Here is an 18,652-nt window from a genome sequence, read left to right as displayed (position 1 = left end):
ACCTCACTGTCCTCATCAGTAAAATGAGAAAGGTGAACTAAATCAATGTTACAAGTTTAAATGTCTGGTGCCCACGGGGGCCAGATAGTTAAGGGGAAACTAGACTGAATGCGATACAATAGGGAGTGGTGGGGATTTTACATCTTATCTGAAGAAGGCAGCTTCTATCAGTTTCAACTGTTTTTTATTTTTTTATTTTTTTGGCCTTTATTTTATTTGATCAGAGAAGATTGAGGTCTCGGTATTTTTGTGTAAAGTTTCCCAAGTTTTAGAACTCTTGGAAGGGCCCGCCATGCACATGGGCTGACTGCTTTGTGACTTCTTGACTGGATGAGCTCCTCTTGACTTAGAGGATTTATTATTAAATGAGCTGTTTTTGTACAACGGTAGAAACTAAATCCAAATTACAGAAATAGGCAGTTTAAAACAGTGACGAAAGAGGATAAGGACTTAGAACGTGGCTCAACACAGCCTACATAAATATTGATTAAGAGCTGGGTTAATTGAAAAGCCAAGGTACATTCATAGAATAACAAAGTGTATTTCTTTGTGTTCCTTTTGTGTTGTATTAGAGTAAATCAGCAATATTTATCCAGTGCTAATTCTCAGTTTGCAGAGAGCTAATGTAATCATGAGATGAGCTTATTGAAATTCTTTTCTTAGACATAGAGACTTGCCCAAGAATGGTGAGTATTAGGAACTTTAGTCAGCACTTGCTCAGAATAGTAAATGCGAACATGTGATTTATGCCATTGTGTGCGCAAAGTAATGTTTCCTGAGACATTTTCTATATATATGTTGGCTAGTTTTTGTTTTCTTGTGGTGGGAGGGGGGTGTTGGCTTGTTGCTCCCCCCTCCTCTCCTTATCAGATTTCCTTCCATGGCGTTTGACAATGTGGCCGGGCCAGTTTCTCTGTGAATCCACAGTAAAACATACTGGTGGTTTCACAATTAAGCCAAACTTGGGTTTATGGCTTATACATGTTTATGTGAATTCCTGCATTTGTTTTTATGTGTGTGTGTATATTCATGAAAGATCTGTTTGAGAGAGGAAGAAAAAGGGAGGATAAAACCTATAGACTGAATCATAAAAGATGGGTTTATTCATTAATGACATCATAAGGATAGTATTTTCTCTTGGTTAATAAATTATTTCTTTGGAGGGTGTTGTAAGCCATCCAAAGATAGTCATGCCATTTCTTGGAAAAGATCTGAAGCAACTAGTAATTGAAATGATAATCATTTGATCAGAGAGCTATTTGAAAATAACACTCATCTACAAACTTGTCTCTTCTGGGAAACCGTATGTAGTCAAAATGTTGCCAAATTGTCTCTTTACTAATGTTGAGACTGATACACCTAATTATTTTCCAGTACATTCTAAACTTGATTTCTGGTGTGCCCTGTCCAGAAGCTGTTCCCATATGCTTTGAAACAATATCTAGCCTGACTTTATTCTGACATTTAATAATCACCATGAAAATAGCTATAAAATGCATGACAACTACAGATCTTTTATTTCAAGAGGATGGTGTGGTGAATCTGAGGGAAATCATCCGTTGAAATGGTATTTTGTAATGGGCCCCATTGTTTATAAAGTACTCAAATTTTTTCTTGAGCAGAGGATAAAAACACAGTTTCCCACTTTGTCTCCCGTTTAGTGGTAGTTCATGTTTAATCATGATAAGGGAAAAGATTCCATTACTGAAGTTTGACTTTTCATTTTTGATAGAGTATTTGTTACTCTGCTGCTGCCTAACAGACTTTCTTCTCAGAAGCAGCTTGGAACTCAGTGAGGAAAATTGAAATTTTAGATTCTACCTTAAAACATAAAAAAAAAAAAAAAAAACCCTCAACCCAGGGCTTCTTATTATGTGAAGGTTATCCTAATAACCTTTTTTTGTTCGAATTGGAGAAGTGTGTGTGTGTGTGTGTGTGTGTGTGTGTGTGTGTGTGTGTGTCGGTGGGGCAAAAGGAGGAAGAAAAAGTCATGTTTGGGGAGGAGGAAAAAGTCCTGTTTAACAGCAAAATTAGCCAAAATCAGTTGTGAATTCCTTTTGTTTAATAGCTTTGAAACATCTTCCTGTTGTTGTTTGTCAGAAATATTTCTAAGATTTTGTAAGCTTAGGGGTTTTCACAGCTAAGCTTTCTTCAGAAATGTGAACAAAAAAAAATGAAAGAAGTCAGTTCAAGTTGAAATGTCAATGCTTAAATAACTTAAAACCCAGTGAGATGATCTTCTTGAGCCTTTTCCAAAGAATCTTCGGGTGAAGGGGCCTCCCTTTGTTCCATGTATGGAGGTCTATTAAATATCTTGCTGGATTAATTCTGAGTCAGAAAAGTTGGTTGTTTCCTAGAAGCAATTAAAGATGCTTAACATTCAAATTTATGATCCAGAGGAGAAACTTACATTTCAACTACTTTTCTTAGATTCAAAGACTTTTTCCTCACTCACCCTCTCACCCTCTAGCCCATATGTATTAAAAGAAAAAATCAGTTCATTTCTCAGCTTACAAAGTTTTTCAGAAACATGAGAATGTGTAAGTTTCTTTCAGTGGGAAGCACATAACATTTATGAAGTATTTCTTTTGGGATTACATCACAGTTTTATTTAATTTTTAGGACAAAAGTTAAATTCAATATTTGTGTATAAGCCAAGGGAAAATGTACCATAAACATAGGAATTTGGGGGTGAGTCAGAGTTCCAAGAATCCTAGATTTACTTAGACCATTTATGTAGAGACAGGCTCACCATTAGTCATCTAGCTTTCACTTTTTACATTTGCCATTAATTACACCTCAAAACTAGCTTTCACCCAAGTGGTCAGCTAGGTAGAGTGTGAGCTTGGGCAACCAACATTAAAAATGGCTATTAGAATTACTGTCCTATTTTTGGATACTTTCTAATTGTGTAACAAATACAAAACTTATTCCTTAACTAAACAACTAGCAGTGAAAAACCATTGAAATGAAGTGAGTTACTAAAGATTCTGTGTCACCAAAATGCACACAGTCTCCTTGCATTAGGTTACACCACTCATATGGCATTTCAGGTGGGCCTTGTGGAGAGTGGATCATTTCCCTCAAACCTATAAATAACCGTTTTTTGTTCTTCCCCAACCACCTCTTGTAGGATGAAGTCATTGCTGTTTCCGAAAAGGTGATTGTGAAGCTTGAAGACCTGGTCAAGTGGGTACATTCTGATTTCTCCAAGTGGAGATGTGGCCTCCATGCTGGACCCGTGAAAACTGAGGCCTTGGGAAGGAATGGACAGAAGGAAGCTCTGCTGAAGTACAGGCAGTCAACCCTAAACAGTGGACTCAACTTCAAAGATGTTCTCAAGGAGAAGGCAGACCTGGGTAAATATGACTCGTACTTTTAAACCTAATGTGTGGGCGTATATAGTAACTTTTCGGTTGTAGATTTTTCTGGAAACGCTATCATTTGTATATAAATATATTTAAAATTTCTTTAACCTCAAAGGGGCCTAAGAATATGGATGGAGAAATGACTGGATGGGTAAGGAATGAGTGTTACCTGTTGGATCACAGGACCATTTATGTGTGGATCCTTGCTCTGGGGTGATACAGTGGTTCTGAACAACTTTCAGTGTGATGTCAAGGCAGACGATTTGACTATAGCACCTGAAATTTAATTAATAAAGCATTTATATACTTGCTATAAGTATGTAGTATGACATCTATTAACACCATGTCCCAATTTCATGTTTTACATTGAGTGGAAAACAAACTGAGGAAAAGAGATGACTTCCTCAATGTGGAGCAAGAAAACAATGTCAAGCCAGGGGATCCACTGGTTGGCAACCAATGGCATAGGTTTGCTTGATCCTTTAGCGTTCAGTGGTACCATCTATATATATATATATTTTTTTTTGCATATATATATATATATATTTTTTTTTTTTTTGCTTCCTTCCCTCTTCCACTGTAAGTTTAAAGGAGAACTTGGACTGTGGAGTAGTTACGCTGGTTGGTGTTTGCATACTAACTCTGCTGCTTACTTAGCTGTGTGGCCTAAGGCAAATAATTTAACTTATAAGCCTCAGTTTCCCCATCTAAAAAATAGGGAAACTTTACAGGGTTATTGTGAGATGTGAGATAGAAAGGGTAGAGCACATTGACTGGCATAAACGAGGGGCTTCATAATTAGTTATATTGCTTTTTCTTAACACTTTCTTCTCCAGTGACATTTTGTGTCCTTTCATTGCTTTTTTTCCCTTCTGTTTGTATTCCCATGTCATTCACTGATTTACTCTCCTAGCACTGCTCAAGACGAAAATTGTTGACCTCTGATTTAGACTAGTTATTTCCTCTTTAGGCAAAGAGGAACTGCGCTTTAACATATTAAGGCATCTTTTTCTTTCATTTGCGCACAATGCTGATTTTTGCAGTCCTATTTTATGCCTTAATGTGACAGCTTCCTGTTTTTTTTTTTTAAACCCAGAACTTAACTATTACAACAAACCTAGGCAATTTATTTTAATTGGCATAAAGAGACTGAATAACACCAGTAACTGACTGTGGCTTTCATGTGACTCTGGTTTGTGATGAGCTGTGCTGTGTTTTGGGAATAGCATTAATATTTTCTTGCAGTTTGAGTTTAACTATCAACAGTTTCCTGGCATCTTTTGGTTGATGTCAGACGGGAACATTTTGGATATGGCAGCCTGATTGTCACGTGCACATTTAGAGAAAATTATTAAGCTAGTGGTTTTCCTTCTAAAGCCAAAGAGTTTTTTAATAGTCTTCCTATATATACTGTTACACCCCCCAGTTTTGTGAACACACAATGACTAGTCTTATGACTTGCGATAATGCTGAATAATACATCTGTTGTGTTACTTTCCTAATGTATGATCCAAGTTGTATTGCCGTTGTCTTATGTTTTCCTTAACATTAAAACCTTTCTTTTGTTTGTTTAATTTTGTGTGTGTGTTATGGAATATACTGTTACTAATAAAAAGTTAAACAGGAAACCCACAGGGGACAAAAGGATGTGTAGATGGTTAAGCTTGATGTCACACATATAAACAAGAGTATTTATAGCAAGGTTTATGTTTAAAATTGTGTTTAAAATGGATAATTTATTAATGAACAGGAAAATAAGTCTAACTTCTTAATTCCACCCAAAGAATTAAGAGGTTGATCCTCCTGGATTCTAAAAAAAAGAAGGTCCATATTCTACCTTTTTGCAATTGATTCCAGAAGAAATTGGTTTATAGTGGTCACAGTACTTGCAGGTGGTTTGACCTGGAAAATCTAGATGAGTGGTTTTTAAATCTAGTTGCTCATTAGACTCATGAAAGAAATTTAAAAAACAGTACTGATTACTGAGTCCAGCTTCTCTAGATTCTTCATTCAGTAGGACTAAGGAAAGGCCAAGGAATGTGTATTGATAAAAAGGTTCCAGGACGGGTGCGGTGGCTCACGCCTGTAATCCCAGCACTTTGGGAGGCTGAGGCGGGTGGATCATCTGAGGTCAGGAGTTCGAGACCAGCCTGGCCAACATGGTGAAACCCCTTCTCTACTAAAAATACAAAAATTGGTCGCGCATGGTGGCAGAGGCCTGTAATCTCAGCTACTTGGGAGGCTGAGGCAGGAGAATTGCTGGAACCTGGGAGGCAGAGGTTGCACTGAGATGAAATCATCGCACCATTGCACTGCAGTCCAGGCGACAACAGCGAGACTCTGTCTAAAAAAGCGGGGTTCTTAGGTTGACTCTGATTTTGTTTGTTTGTTTGTTTTGGTCTCATTTTGGAGACAGCTTTATGATCAGTGCTGAAGAAGGGAAAATAATCAACAGGAGAGTTGATTGGGAGGCTCTCCCCTGGGGAACAAGAAACACCATGTACTTAAAAAATTTTTAATGTAAAATACCCCTTTAAGGATAGAATTTAGGGCCTTGAAATTCTACTCAGTTGAACTGTGAGGAATTTGAGACAAATAGCTTTTGTAATTGGAATGCACACTGTGTTGTAATAATGTGGAAAGAGAAACAAAAACTTTCCTTAATGTAATGAGTTTCCATTATCTGCCTGATCTAAGGTTGGTAAGTCTACATTGTCAGGATTTATATTGAAGAGATAGGGGGTGTCATTTTCTTTACACATTCCTTTCCCCACAACTTTCTCTTCAGCCTCTTCCTTTCTCTGTCTATAACATCAAAATATTTGTTGTCTGTACTTTTCTTTCTCCACAGTGGTTTTCTTATCATTTCTGTTGGTCACACTGAAACCACCTCCAATACCACATTGTTAATGGAAATTCACACACTTATTAGGTTTTTCCTTCTGTAGAACCCTTCCAACTCCTCATTGTTCTTACCAAAGAAAGAAGATGAACTGTGAGATTATTTGAGACCCCCCCTTTTTTCTGGTGGAAGTAAGCAAAGAACAGAAAGATCTCACCTTTCTATGGATAAAGTAAAACTCCAACATGTTATTGTTTTTTAACTGAGTTACTTCATAGTGTTAAAACATCAATAATAACAAAATAATTAGATTGGTTCTTAGAGAAGGGATTTTAAAATATAAAAGCTCATTAAAGAACTTTTCTTGCTCAGTGTTTAGGTAGAATAAGTTCCCTTTAATCCCAGTTTGTGTCACTTCCTGTCTCTCTCTGAATAGTAAAAAAAAAACAAGAATGTTCTCACAAATGTGTGTCTGCCAACAAATTAATACTCCACAAAGAGAAACTCTGCCCCACATGGCAGCTTCCAATAAATGCTCTGATTCAAATCACAACTCTTTCATTTTTTTTTATTCCCTTCCCCCTTGAGGGAGCACATTTAGACAATATTTGAGGATGTCATCTTTCTGCTTTTTAAAACTCTCTAGAGTTTTCGTTTTAAGACTCTTAATGGTTGATGACTAAAACTACAGATCTGGATAGTGGAAAAACTAATAATCTTAAAAAACACTTCTGAGATGTGGCAAAGTGCATTCATTCTCTTCCCTCCTCTTTGTCCTTTTCAAAGAAAGAAAGTTCAATATGAAACCAATGCAAATTATGACTTTACTCAGTGAGATATTTTACCTTCTTTCAGACTGTTTCATACTGAAGTTTATAAAAAAAAAAAAAGAAAAATAACTATGTTAAAATAGGAGGGTTAAGGAATGTATTATTCATAAGCATAATGAACACAAGAACCTGTTTTTCCAGAAGAATTGGGTTGATTAAATCATTCACCACACAAGCCTCTAGTTATTTATTTTTGTCTTTAGAATTACAGTACTTAGCTTTTATAATAAAGTGGACTTGATACCCATATTTGGTATGGCAGTTGAAAGTAGTCAAATGAAGAATTATTTCGTTTTACAAAATTTTTAGCAAGTAAGGAATATAAACACTATCAGTTAAGCATAGCAAACTTGCATTTTTTATTCCTTGGGCTATAGTTTGAAAAAAAATCAAATTATTTTATGTAACACTGATTCTTACAGAGTTCCTTTAAGCGAAGTATGAAAGCTGCAGTGTAAGCTTTATTGGCCTATAAATATGTCATTATAGTTGGACTACATTTATATGCTTTGGATTGTTGTTTAAGCCAAGAAAATATGTCTCTACAGGTTGACTTTTTATTGAAGCCCTTTGAGGCATACAACAGAATGTATTTTAGGCCAAGGTTATTAAAACAGCATTTTCATTTTTTTGCAGCAGACTCATTGTCAATTATGCTGCCACAAACTGTCTGTGGATGGGCAGTTATGAATGGTTTCATCTCCAAATGTGTCTTTAGGAAAAGAAAGAAAAGATAGAGGAGTCTGAGCTGAAATCGAGAAAAAAAGACCCAAAGATTATGTGTGGGGGTTTGGCTGAATTTAATGATGGGGGTTCCCTCAGTTCAATTTCTGTTTCTAAATCTGTCCCTTCAAATTGAGAAAGAGTAGCTTCCCCCTTTTTTCTGTTGCTGGGACTTTCACTGTACTTTTTGGGAATCAACAGCATGGTAGGGTTAAAAGAGCAGAGGGTGGGCTGTCAGGAGAATCTTGGCTGTACCTGTAGGTCTGTCACCACTGGAAGAGTCACTGTATGATTTTTCACCTGAGCGCTCTCATGAATTTATTAGGATTTGAAGACATACTTCTTACTGGAACAATCCTTCCTTCCTTTCTAGATTTAAATTTTATGTGTATATTTTTGTTTGTTTTTTCAGTGAAGAAAAATAACTTTTATTATATTAATGAGAGCAATGAATTCTTAATTCTCAGCCACAAAAAATGATAAAATACAATGAGATTTTCAAAGGTAAAAAATAAAATATCTGTACTCAGATCATTGCTGCAGAGATAAAGTAAAATATTATTATACAACTCTAAAGTAACTTGAAAAGAATGCAACTGTTCAACCAAATGGCTCAAAGTAGATTTACATTTTATGTGTATATTAAAGAGTCTTTGGAAGGTATTTGTTGTTTATATGTTACCTTGGATTGCTGGTTTCACTCTGCCATTTTCCATAACACTGCAACTTGAGAAGTTTCTTAAATGATATATTGTTTATACATTCAGCTTTCTTTTGTCTAAAATGGGCAATAATGTGTACCTGGCTGTTTCTCGTTGGATTTTTGAGAAGACCAACTGAGAACAAATTAGTTAATATCTGTGGAAACATTTGTGATATTGAAGTCTAAAGTGGTATTATTACTACATAGTTATTATCAGAAGCAGGTTCTGTATGATAGGGAGCCGTGTGGGACAAGGTTGGCTTATCTGTCCATTTTGAATTTCCCTAATCACACACGCATTCTAGTGATTTAGAATAGGGCTTACTCTCATGATTGTCTCCCTCAATAGAAAACTATTATAAAAGTCCTTCAGGGCCGGGCGCGGTGGCTCAAGCCTGTAATCCCAGCACTTTGGGAGGCCGAGACGGGCGGATCACGAGGTCAGGAGATCGAGACCATCCTGGCTAACACGGTGAAACCCTGTCTCTACTGAAAAATACAAAAAAACTAGCCGGGCGAGGTGGCGGGCGCCTGTAGTCCCAGCTACTCGGGAGGCTGAGGCAGGAGAATGGCGTGAACCCGGGAGGCGGAGCTTGCAGTGAGCTGAGATCCAGCCACTGCCCTCCAGCCTGGGCGACAGAGCAAGACTCCGTCTCGAAAAAAAAAAAAAAAAAAAAAGAGTCCTTCAGGTTTTTGCTTGTTTATATGTACATATATAAATACATATTATATATGACTATTATTTTAATATATATTTATTTCAAATAATAAATGTATGTAATATCTATTATATAACATAAACATTTTATATATTTATTCATATATTAATATATATTCATATTTTACAAACTTTTATCTCCTGAAAATTCTGTCAAAATAAGCTGAGCCATAAGTGGCCAGTTGTATGGGACCGCTCAAATACTCTTAGTTAAAAATTAGCTGTAGTTTTTGCTTGGAGCTTCTGGAGGCCTTGTATTGCAAATGGTTGTTTCAGATCACTTTTGAGTTTGGTATGTCAAGCAGCTTCCTGAGATGTGGACATGGGAAAGATTCTCACTTTTTGTGGAAGAAAACAGTATAGATGTCTGTAAAAAGCATGCTAAATGCTGACATTTTGTCATAGAGACTTTTCACTGCTAATGAATTTATTAGGATTGGAAGACATCCTTCTTACTGGGACAATCCTTCCTTCCTTTCTAGATTTAAATTTTGTATGTATATTAAAGAGTCTTTTGAAGGTATTTGTTGCTTGCATTGCTGGCCTAACTCTAGTATTTTTCTTAACACTGCAACTTGAGAAGTTTCTTAAATAATATATTGTTGCACTATGCTATTCATGAATATCATGAAGAACCCTTACAGAACAACCTCCTAACTAAAACGAATTTGGGCCGGGCGCAGTGGCTCACGTCTGTAATCCCAACACTTTGGGAGGCCAAGGTGGGTGGATCACAAGGTCAGGGGTTCAAGACGAGCCTGGACAACATAGTGAAACACCATCTTTACTAAAAATATAAAAATTAGCCAGGCATGGTGGCATGCGACTGTAGTCCCAGCTACTCGGGAGGCTGAGGCAGGAGAACCACTTGAACCTGGGAGGCGGAGGTTGTGGTGAGCAGAGATCACACCACTGCACTCCAGCCTGGGCAACAGAGTGAGACTCTGTCTCAAAAAAAAAAAAAAAAAAATTGGCCTTTATAGTATCCTTAAGTTCAACATAGAAACTGATTACATACAAGACTTTTCAAAGATTTGTAAAGATACTTTCCAAAGGATTTTCTCTCTGACAATATTGTTGTGTTAACCATGCATTCTTTAAAGAATTTCATCATAGCACAATTAACATTGGAGGAGATACTCTCCAAGTGCCCACATGCCTCTCATGACAAACCAAAGGACCTTTAAATGGGGTACAAGAATCTGCATCCAAGACATTCAAAGTTTTCGAACAGCTTATTACCAGTATATCTTCTTTCTTTCCTTCCTTCCTAACTTCCTTCCTTTTTTTTTTTTTTTTTTGAGACAGCAGGGTCTCTCTCTCTTGCCCACGCTGGAGTGCAGTGGTGCGATCTTGGCTCACTGCAACGTCCACTTCCTGGGTTCAAGCAATTCTCCTGCCTCAGCCTCGCAAGTAGCTGGGATTACAGGTGCCCGCCACCGTGCCCAGCTAATTTTTGTATTTTTTCAGTAGATATGGGGTTTCACGATGTTGGCCAGGCTGGTCACAAACTCGTAAACTCAAGTGATCATCTGCCTTGGCCTCCCAAAGTGCTGGGATGACAGGCATGAGCCACTGTGTCCAATCCAGTATGTTTTCTAAGAAACTAGGAATACATATAGTTGTAACACATAAGTAATAAGATTATTCATTTCATTTGAAATTTAAATTTTGGCTTGACCATCTAATCATATAGTTGAATATTGCCCCGCAATAGTGGAAGAATGAGTGAGTAAAAGTGGCTCAAATAAGTAACATTCATTTATGCTGTCTACAATCAACCATCTCAGCTTTTCCTGCTAGAAAAGTGGTCTTTGTGAAATCTAACCGAGTCTGAGCCAGTCAACAGCTGGTCATTGATACTGCTGCCCAGGTACTTATACTGCCATCACTCATGAAGGCACAATCCAAGTTAAAACCCTTTCATTTGGAATTTCTGTTGACCTGAGGATTTTCTAGTGTTTCCTGCAGCCACGAAAGATTCTTAGAATTCCAGGTTCATTTCTTCTTTTGATGACAGACTGAAGATGGACCATCAACTGAAAAGAAGTTTGTAGAATTTTGGAATTTATTCTTACGTTTCCATTTGGAGATGTCAGGGCAGAAGTAGAAAAAAAGTGATATTGGAACTTTCTGTGCTATTTTTAGTATCCAGGCTACCAGTATTTACCTCTAGGATACAATGTATGAAAAAGGTAAACTCACGCTTTTCTGAAACTCTATAGAATTGTCAGGCTCCAAGGGGCCTTCATGAACCTTGTTTTCTCCTCTTTTTCCTTCTAACAGTCTTCAGTCCTCTCTTTTCAGTTCTTCCCTAAGATGTGCTTTCAGAATCCCTCACCATCACAGTTACTCATCTTAGGATACACTTTAGGTGATTTTTTTTGTTTGTTTGTTTTTGTTTTTTTCTGAGATGGAGTTTTGCTCTGTTACCAGGTTGGAGTTGGCTCACTGCAGCCTCCGTCTCCTGGGTTCAAGCGATTTCCCTGCCTCAGCCTCCCAAGTAGCTAGGACTACAGGCACGCACCACCATGTCTGGCTAATTTTTTTTTGTATTTTAGTAGAGACAGGGCTTCACCGTGTTGGCCAGGATGCCCTTGATGTCCTGACCTCATGATATGCCCGCCTTGGCCTCCCAAAGTGCTGGGATTACAGGTGTGAGCCACCATGCCCGGCCGAGGTGATTTTTTAATACCATTTAACTCATTTATATTGCAGGAGCTCATTTTTACTAAGAATCCTAGAGCCAGAGTAGGAGTAGATTCTAGAGAAAGTCCCCAGTGATCCATTATGCGTGACCAGAACTCTAAGGAGCTGGCTTGGCGTCCTCCAGATACGACATGACATTAGCAAAACTACTGGACTCTTCTCTATAGCTGTATGGCCTTGACCATTCTATACGTAAGAGCAAAAAGGGGGAAAATATTCTGCCACTACACTCCCTGAAGTTTAGGTACCTGTTTGTTTGTTTTTATACACAGTAATATTAAGTGTAGACTAGTATCTAATGAACATCATTGTTAATTAATATGGCAGCTACTGTGGCTCAATATCAATGTTGTGCCTTCTGAGCTTCTGTAGTTCCTGTAGTTGTTTACTCTAGCATTTAGTATAGGGCTTGCCCAAATTGATTTTTTGCCTCACTAACGGTCTACAGTTGAAGACCAGCTTGGTGTCTGAGAGTTTGTTTAAGCTATTCCAACCAAATAATATAAAAACTGACAAGTCTTCCCTAAATTATCGTATGTGATAGTTTAATCATGTTGTTCTCCTGGACTTAAGCTGTTCTTGTTTTTGTTTTGTTTTGTCTATTTTTTTCCGGCATTTTGTTTTTTTACAGCCATATCTATGATAAAAGATCATGATGGAGAGTGGGCACAGTGGCTCATGCCGGTAATCCCAGCACTTTGGGAGGCCAAGGCAGGTGGACCACTTGAGGTCAGGAGCTTGAGTCCAGCCTGACCAACATAGTAAATCCCCATTCCTACTAAAAATACAAAATTAGATGGACATGGTAGCACACATCCATAATCCAGCTACTTGGGAGGCCGAGGCAGGAGAATCACTTGAACCGGGGAGGCGGAGGTTTCAGTGAGTCGAGATTGTGCCATTGCACTCCAGCCTGGGCAACAAGAGTGAAACTTTGTCCGCCGCCCCCCATGCCCCCACAAAAAAGACTGTGATGGATAAGACAGCCAATTCATAATTTTGTTTTAGCTTCATTAATTTGAAATGTTAATTTCCCAAAGAACTGTCTGTGGAGATCGCCATATGATGAGAAGATAATCAAAAGATGAAAGAATAAATTCTGTTGTGGTCCTATTCCTTGCTATGCCTTTAGTTTCTTGCTGTGTACCTTGGATTGACTGGAAGCAAGTCTTATGCAGCCTTGGCTTTATATAAGCTCATGAATTTTCATTATCACTGATAGATTGCCAAACTTGGACCAGTAATTCTGTTTGCATTTGGTGATATAAGTGGGTCTATTGTGAAGGACAAACCCAACTGATCTACCATTTTTTTTTTTTTTTTTTTTTTGAGACGGAGGTTCACTCTGTTGCCCAGGTAGGAGTTCAGTGGTGTGATCTCGGCTGACTGCAACCTCCACCTCCCGGGTTCAAGTGATTCTCCTGCCTCAGCCTCCCAAGTAGCTGGGATTACAGACATGCGCCACCACGCCCAGCTAATTTTTGTATTTTTAGTAGAGACAGGGTTTCACCATGTTGGCCAGGCTGATCTTGAACTCCTGACCTCGTGATCTGCCCGCCTCGGCTTCCCAAAGTGCTGGGATTATAGGCATAAGCCACCACACCTGGCTTCGACCACCACAGTCTTTTAAATATCTTTTGAGAATGCAGCATTGACTCTGTACCTCAGATGTGCTTTTAAAATGAGGTCTGGCTGGGGACAGTGGCTCACACCTATAACCCCAACACTCTGGAAGGCCGAGGTGGGAGGATTGCTTGAGGCCAGGAGTTCAAGAGGAACCTGGGCAACATAGCAAGACCTGTCTCTGCAAAGCATTTTTAAAAATTAGCTGAGTTTGGTGATGCCCAACTGTAGCCCCAGCTACTCAGGAGACTGAGGCAGGACAATCACTGATGCCCAGATGGACCATCAACTGAAAAGAAGTTTGTAGAACAAGGTTGCGGTGAGCTAAGATGATACCACTACACTCCAGTCTGGGCAACACAGTGAGACCCTGTCTCCAAAAATAAATAAATAAATAAATAAATAAATAATAAAAATGAGGCTTGATTCAGCAGTTCCCCTTTCAGTTGGAGGTGCATGATGCTTTTATTTTATCATGACTCTAAAATGCTTTTGTTTACCTTCTACCTCTCACCTCATTACCCACTATATGATTACTGACAGTGAACCATTATTACAGCTGCTATCATGATAGCATCACCTTGGAACACAAAGCAGATATATCCTACATGTAAATTGATGTGGTTTTGCCGGTGCGTTCTGTGAGCAGGTATCTGATTTGGGCATTTACTCTTAATACTCGGTGGTATTGACACTGATTCTTTTGAACAGTTTGTTTAATCTGTTGAAGTACTTTTAAGTCTGAAGTTCTGTTGCAGCACATTAACTTTCCTAAATGTCAGATTCACTCTTCTCCTGTAACATTATGTGTTTAAGTCTGTAGTTTATGCAGGTCACTGCAGAGGAAAGCTGAGGTTTGGACTTCTAGCTTATTTTAATAAATGTATTTATTTAGGACAGACTGGAATAATAGTGGGTTTTCAAAGGCTTCATGAAGTGCTTCATGCACAGTAGGGGCTGAGCAAATAGTGCTGATGATTTCAGGCTTTTCCTAGTTGCCTCACTGTGTGTTTTCATTTGGTGTGCTTGGATGAAGTGGTATTGCTTCTTTCTTCCTTAAAACCCTGAGCCTGCGCCTTGCCTAGAACTCTCTTTCGTTGGACAGCCCCACTTGCTTTTTGAATTCTTAACTATGTCTATTATCTTTTACTTGTGACCTTTAAATATTGGCATTCCACTTAGGATCCCTGTTTCTTTGCAAACTTCATGCCTACTGGATAAAATACAAATGTTACAGGAGTATCCAGTGAACTTCCAGCCTCCATTTTCTTCTCTTTTTCATTAGGTAGCTTTCATTATTGTTATTGTTTGTTACTACCAATGTTATCCTTGTTTGTTTTAGAAAATATAGGCACTACTGACAAGCAAAATGCAGAAAAATTAAAGTTGCCTATTTTCCTCCCACTCAGAAGTAAGTGCTGTTAGTATTCATATATGTACCAATGTATATGAATGCATGTATCAGTGAGAATTTATATAGATATTATTTTTCCTCCTAAAAATAAAATCTACTGTTTGGGAATCTACCTTCCTCCACTTAACTTTGTACAGAGGTATTATAAATATGCCCCCATGTTGCAAAATATCCTATACTGGTTTTTTTTTTTTTTTTTTTTTTTTTTTTTTTTGACTGCTGAATATTTCATTACAGAGGTGTTTCATACTTTAATTATTGTTAGGCATTTCAGCTCCTTCTGATTCCTTTGAAACTCTTGTAGCTATGCACATAGCCATGCCTATTTCTTTATACATTTGTAGCGGGGGATCACTGGTTCAAAGTGCACACAGAACGTTAAGACCCCTATCCCCTACCTTATCTCCTCTCGTAAACCTTCTACCCTAGCCTAACTAGTCTAACTGCCCCGTCTTCTTTCTCTTTAACCACATATACTCAGTCCCCTGCCTTCCAGACTCTCCAGTGTGTTTTAAGTGGCTCATGCCTTTCTACTCTTGGAATGGCCTTTCTAGGACTCTTACCTGTGGGAATTCTGCCTTTCGTTTAAGACTTGTTTAAGCCTCTGAACTCCTTCTCAGCCATCCAGCTCAGAGGAATTGCCCTGCTTTATTGAGCTCTTATCTTATCACATTTAGTGTCTCTACCACCTTATTGATCACCTTACTCTATACCTACCAATATAATGCAGTATCTTTTTTTCATGTGTTTATCTTATCTTCCCAATAACAGTCCTAACTCTATAGTGTTAGCACTCAGACATCAAAGCTATACCTAGTAGGTTAAGTAAACATGCAGCTTTTACGATCAGACTTTCCTGAAATCTCTGGAGTTCTCTGTTCTTAGTCTACTGGAGACACCTATGCGCATTTGAAGGTTGATTTGATTTCTTTTAGAGCATTTCCTAAGACACTCTAGTGGAGGGGCTATTTCACTGGTACCCTGTAGAAGCAGCAGCTACTTGGGGTATTAGGTTGCTAACTATTCTTGGTCTAATTAGTAGTCATCTATTCATCATTCATTCTAGAAAAACACATTGAGAGATCATGTGAACATGCTTGAAGCTAGCCTGCTAGCCTGAGGATTGTAGATGGTATTATAAGTGTGTGTACGTGTGTGTGTGTGTGGACATTTTACATCTTAATAGTGGGACATATTAATGCCTTTCTCAAGGGAATCTTCTTCATGTTTCAGGATCATAGCAGTGACAAAAGTAGGCAGGGAAATAAATCCAGACTGGACTTGTTCCACCTTACCTTTTTTTTATTAGCGGCTTGTTTGTAATCTTTTTCTAAGGTGACAGGTTATTAAGAAGGTGGTTGTAGTACGACATCCAGTGTTGCTTGATTCTAGGCAATTACACCGTTTTAATCTTTACCTCCCTTAAAATGGTTGCTTGCTAATCATGGCGGAGGATATTCTCCATTTTCCAACTACTCATTCTACAACTGTGGTTCACACAGAAAGTCTTCTGTTAGGCCTTACAAAAACAATGCTTCATGCCTGGCCTATTCTCTCAATAAGAAATAAAACATTGTTTTCATAGCAGAGCTGATAATAAGGCAGAGTTCAAAGCATGATGAAACATATACTTTTCTAGCAGAGAAAAACCTATAGTTACCTGGCTAATTAACCATCACATGATGGCTGTGTGTCTAAAGTTACAGGCTTTTCACATGTGCAGCCTGTGTGTGGGTTTCTTTTCTTTTTTTTTTTTTTTAATTGAGAATGTTCATTTAGTTCCCATTGATTTGTATTAATGTTTCCCATCAAAGATTTGGAAGAATGAGCAAACACAGAAGCTGCCATTTTAGGGTAGCTTCTTTTTAACCACTGTACTAAACCTCGGTAGTCAGTTATGTTGTAGCGGAAACAGCATGAAATTTACAAAGTAAGATGGACCTGGATTCAAGTCCTTGCTCCATAAACTGTATGGCGTTAAAAGCTTTCACCCTGCTTTGATTGCTTATCCGTAAATCAGGGTTAACAATACCCATCTCACAGTTTTGTCTCACAGGACTTGGGAAGATTAGATTAGATCCTGTATAAGGGTACCCAACACACAGTGGGAGCACTTGGTCAACAATATTAGTTTCCTTTCCCCTTTCCATTAGAAAGGTAAACCCTTATTCAAGAAAGCAAAGTGAGTAGATGCAACATAAAAAGAATACCAAGATAGAGATTACAGTAGTATGTTATTTTATTTTATTTAATTCACAAACACTAGAGTTATCTATTATAAGACACTGAAATTGATTGAGGGTTAAGTGAGCCATGATCCCAGTTCTCTAGGGGTTGTTTTGAAGTTTTTAACGTGATTTTTTAAAAATATAAATTTCAGCAGGGCGCAGTGACTCACACCTGTAATCCCAGCTCTTTGGGAGGCTGAGGTGGGCGGATCACCTGAGGTTGGGAGTTCAAGACCAGCCTGACCAACATGGAGAAACCCTGTCTCCACTAAAAATACAAAATTAACTGGGCATGGTGGCGCATGCATGTAATCCCAGCTACCTGGGAGGCTGAGGCAGGAGAATCACTTGAACCTGGGAGGTGGGAGTTGCAGTGAGCCAAGATTGTGCCATTGCACTCCAGCCTGGGCAGCAAGAGTGAAATGCCATCTCAAAAAAATAAATAAATAAAAATAAAATTTAAAAAATATAGATATATAGATAGATAGATAGATAGATAGATAGATAGATAGATAATTTTGCTGCTAAAATTTACTCGTGTGTATTGTCCTGTAGACCTTCTGCTTTTTATTCCTCTGATCACTCTTAGATCATGATTAACAGCTGATGCTAGTTGGTTAGATTTGGTGCCAGGAATTCAGAATGTGCTTTGGAGGATCACATGTAAAACATGTGTATTGTTAGCTCCTCTGATGCTTCTCTGGCTGTGAACTGGTGTTCTTGTAGTTTATTGGGTGTGCATGAGTAGGTGTGTGAATACGCTTGTGTGTTTGTGAAATCATCCAAAATTGAAATCTCTTTTGTCCTTGTGGTATCTATTTATTCCACAAGAAAGCAAATTATGGGCGTGAGCAGTGGCCTGTGATCCCAGCACTTCGAGGTAGGTGGATCACCTGGGGTCGGGAGTTCAAGACCAGCCTGACCAACATGGAGAAACCCCATCTCTACTAAATATACAAAATTAGCCGGGCGTGGTGGCACATGCCTGTAATCCTAGCTGCTTGGGAGGCTGAGGCAGGAGAATCACTTGAACTGGGGAGGCGGAGGTCGTGGTGAGACGAGATCACGCCGTTGCACTCCAGCCAGGGCAACAAGAGCGAAATTCCATCTCCAAAAAAAAAAAAAAACAAGAAAGCAAACTATGATGTGCCATGGTTTTGTGTGTTGTTTTCTCTTAGAGGTTGTGAGTAAGAATTTTAAATTTTAGAATAGCCTAAAATATGCTGTAGTAGCAAAATTTCTAAAACCTCAATAGCTGAACACAAGACTAACTTCTTGCTTATGTACCGTTCAATGTGGGGTACATAGGACTGTAAGAGCAGTTTTACCCTCTATGGTGGCCCGGCTTTGGACCTCCATATACCAACACATGCTTCTGTGCTCACACAGAAAGGGAAAAAACAGGCAGAAGTGGAGTACTAGCAATTAAATGTTTATTAATACATACATTAACATGCAGTAACATGCATCACTTCTCACATTTCATTGATCAGT

At 38.4% G+C, this 18,652-nt stretch overlaps 1 protein-coding gene across 4 annotated transcripts in view; it reads left to right on the top strand.

Annotated features, from left to right (window-relative positions):
- The window catches only part of ARID5B (AT-rich interaction domain 5B), a 193,903-nt gene that overhangs the window by 35,302 nt on the left and 139,949 nt on the right, over positions 1 to 18,652 (top strand). For all 4 annotated transcript variants that reach the window (XM_050803016.1, XM_050803017.1, XM_050803019.1 and 1 more), the window contains one exon: positions 3,134 to 3,359. In XM_050803016.1, coding sequence (XP_050658973.1) covers positions 3,134 to 3,359 — 226 coding nt within the window. The remainder of the gene's footprint in view (positions 1 to 3,133; positions 3,360 to 18,652) is intronic.

The sequence above is a fragment of the Macaca thibetana genome, chromosome 9 (genome assembly GCF_024542745.1).
Source record: "Macaca thibetana thibetana isolate TM-01 chromosome 9, ASM2454274v1, whole genome shotgun sequence".
Classification (NCBI taxonomy): domain Eukaryota; kingdom Metazoa; phylum Chordata; class Mammalia; order Primates; family Cercopithecidae; genus Macaca; species Macaca thibetana.
Note: the sequence above shows the minus strand (reverse complement) of the source record. Positions and strands in the feature narration are given on the sequence as shown.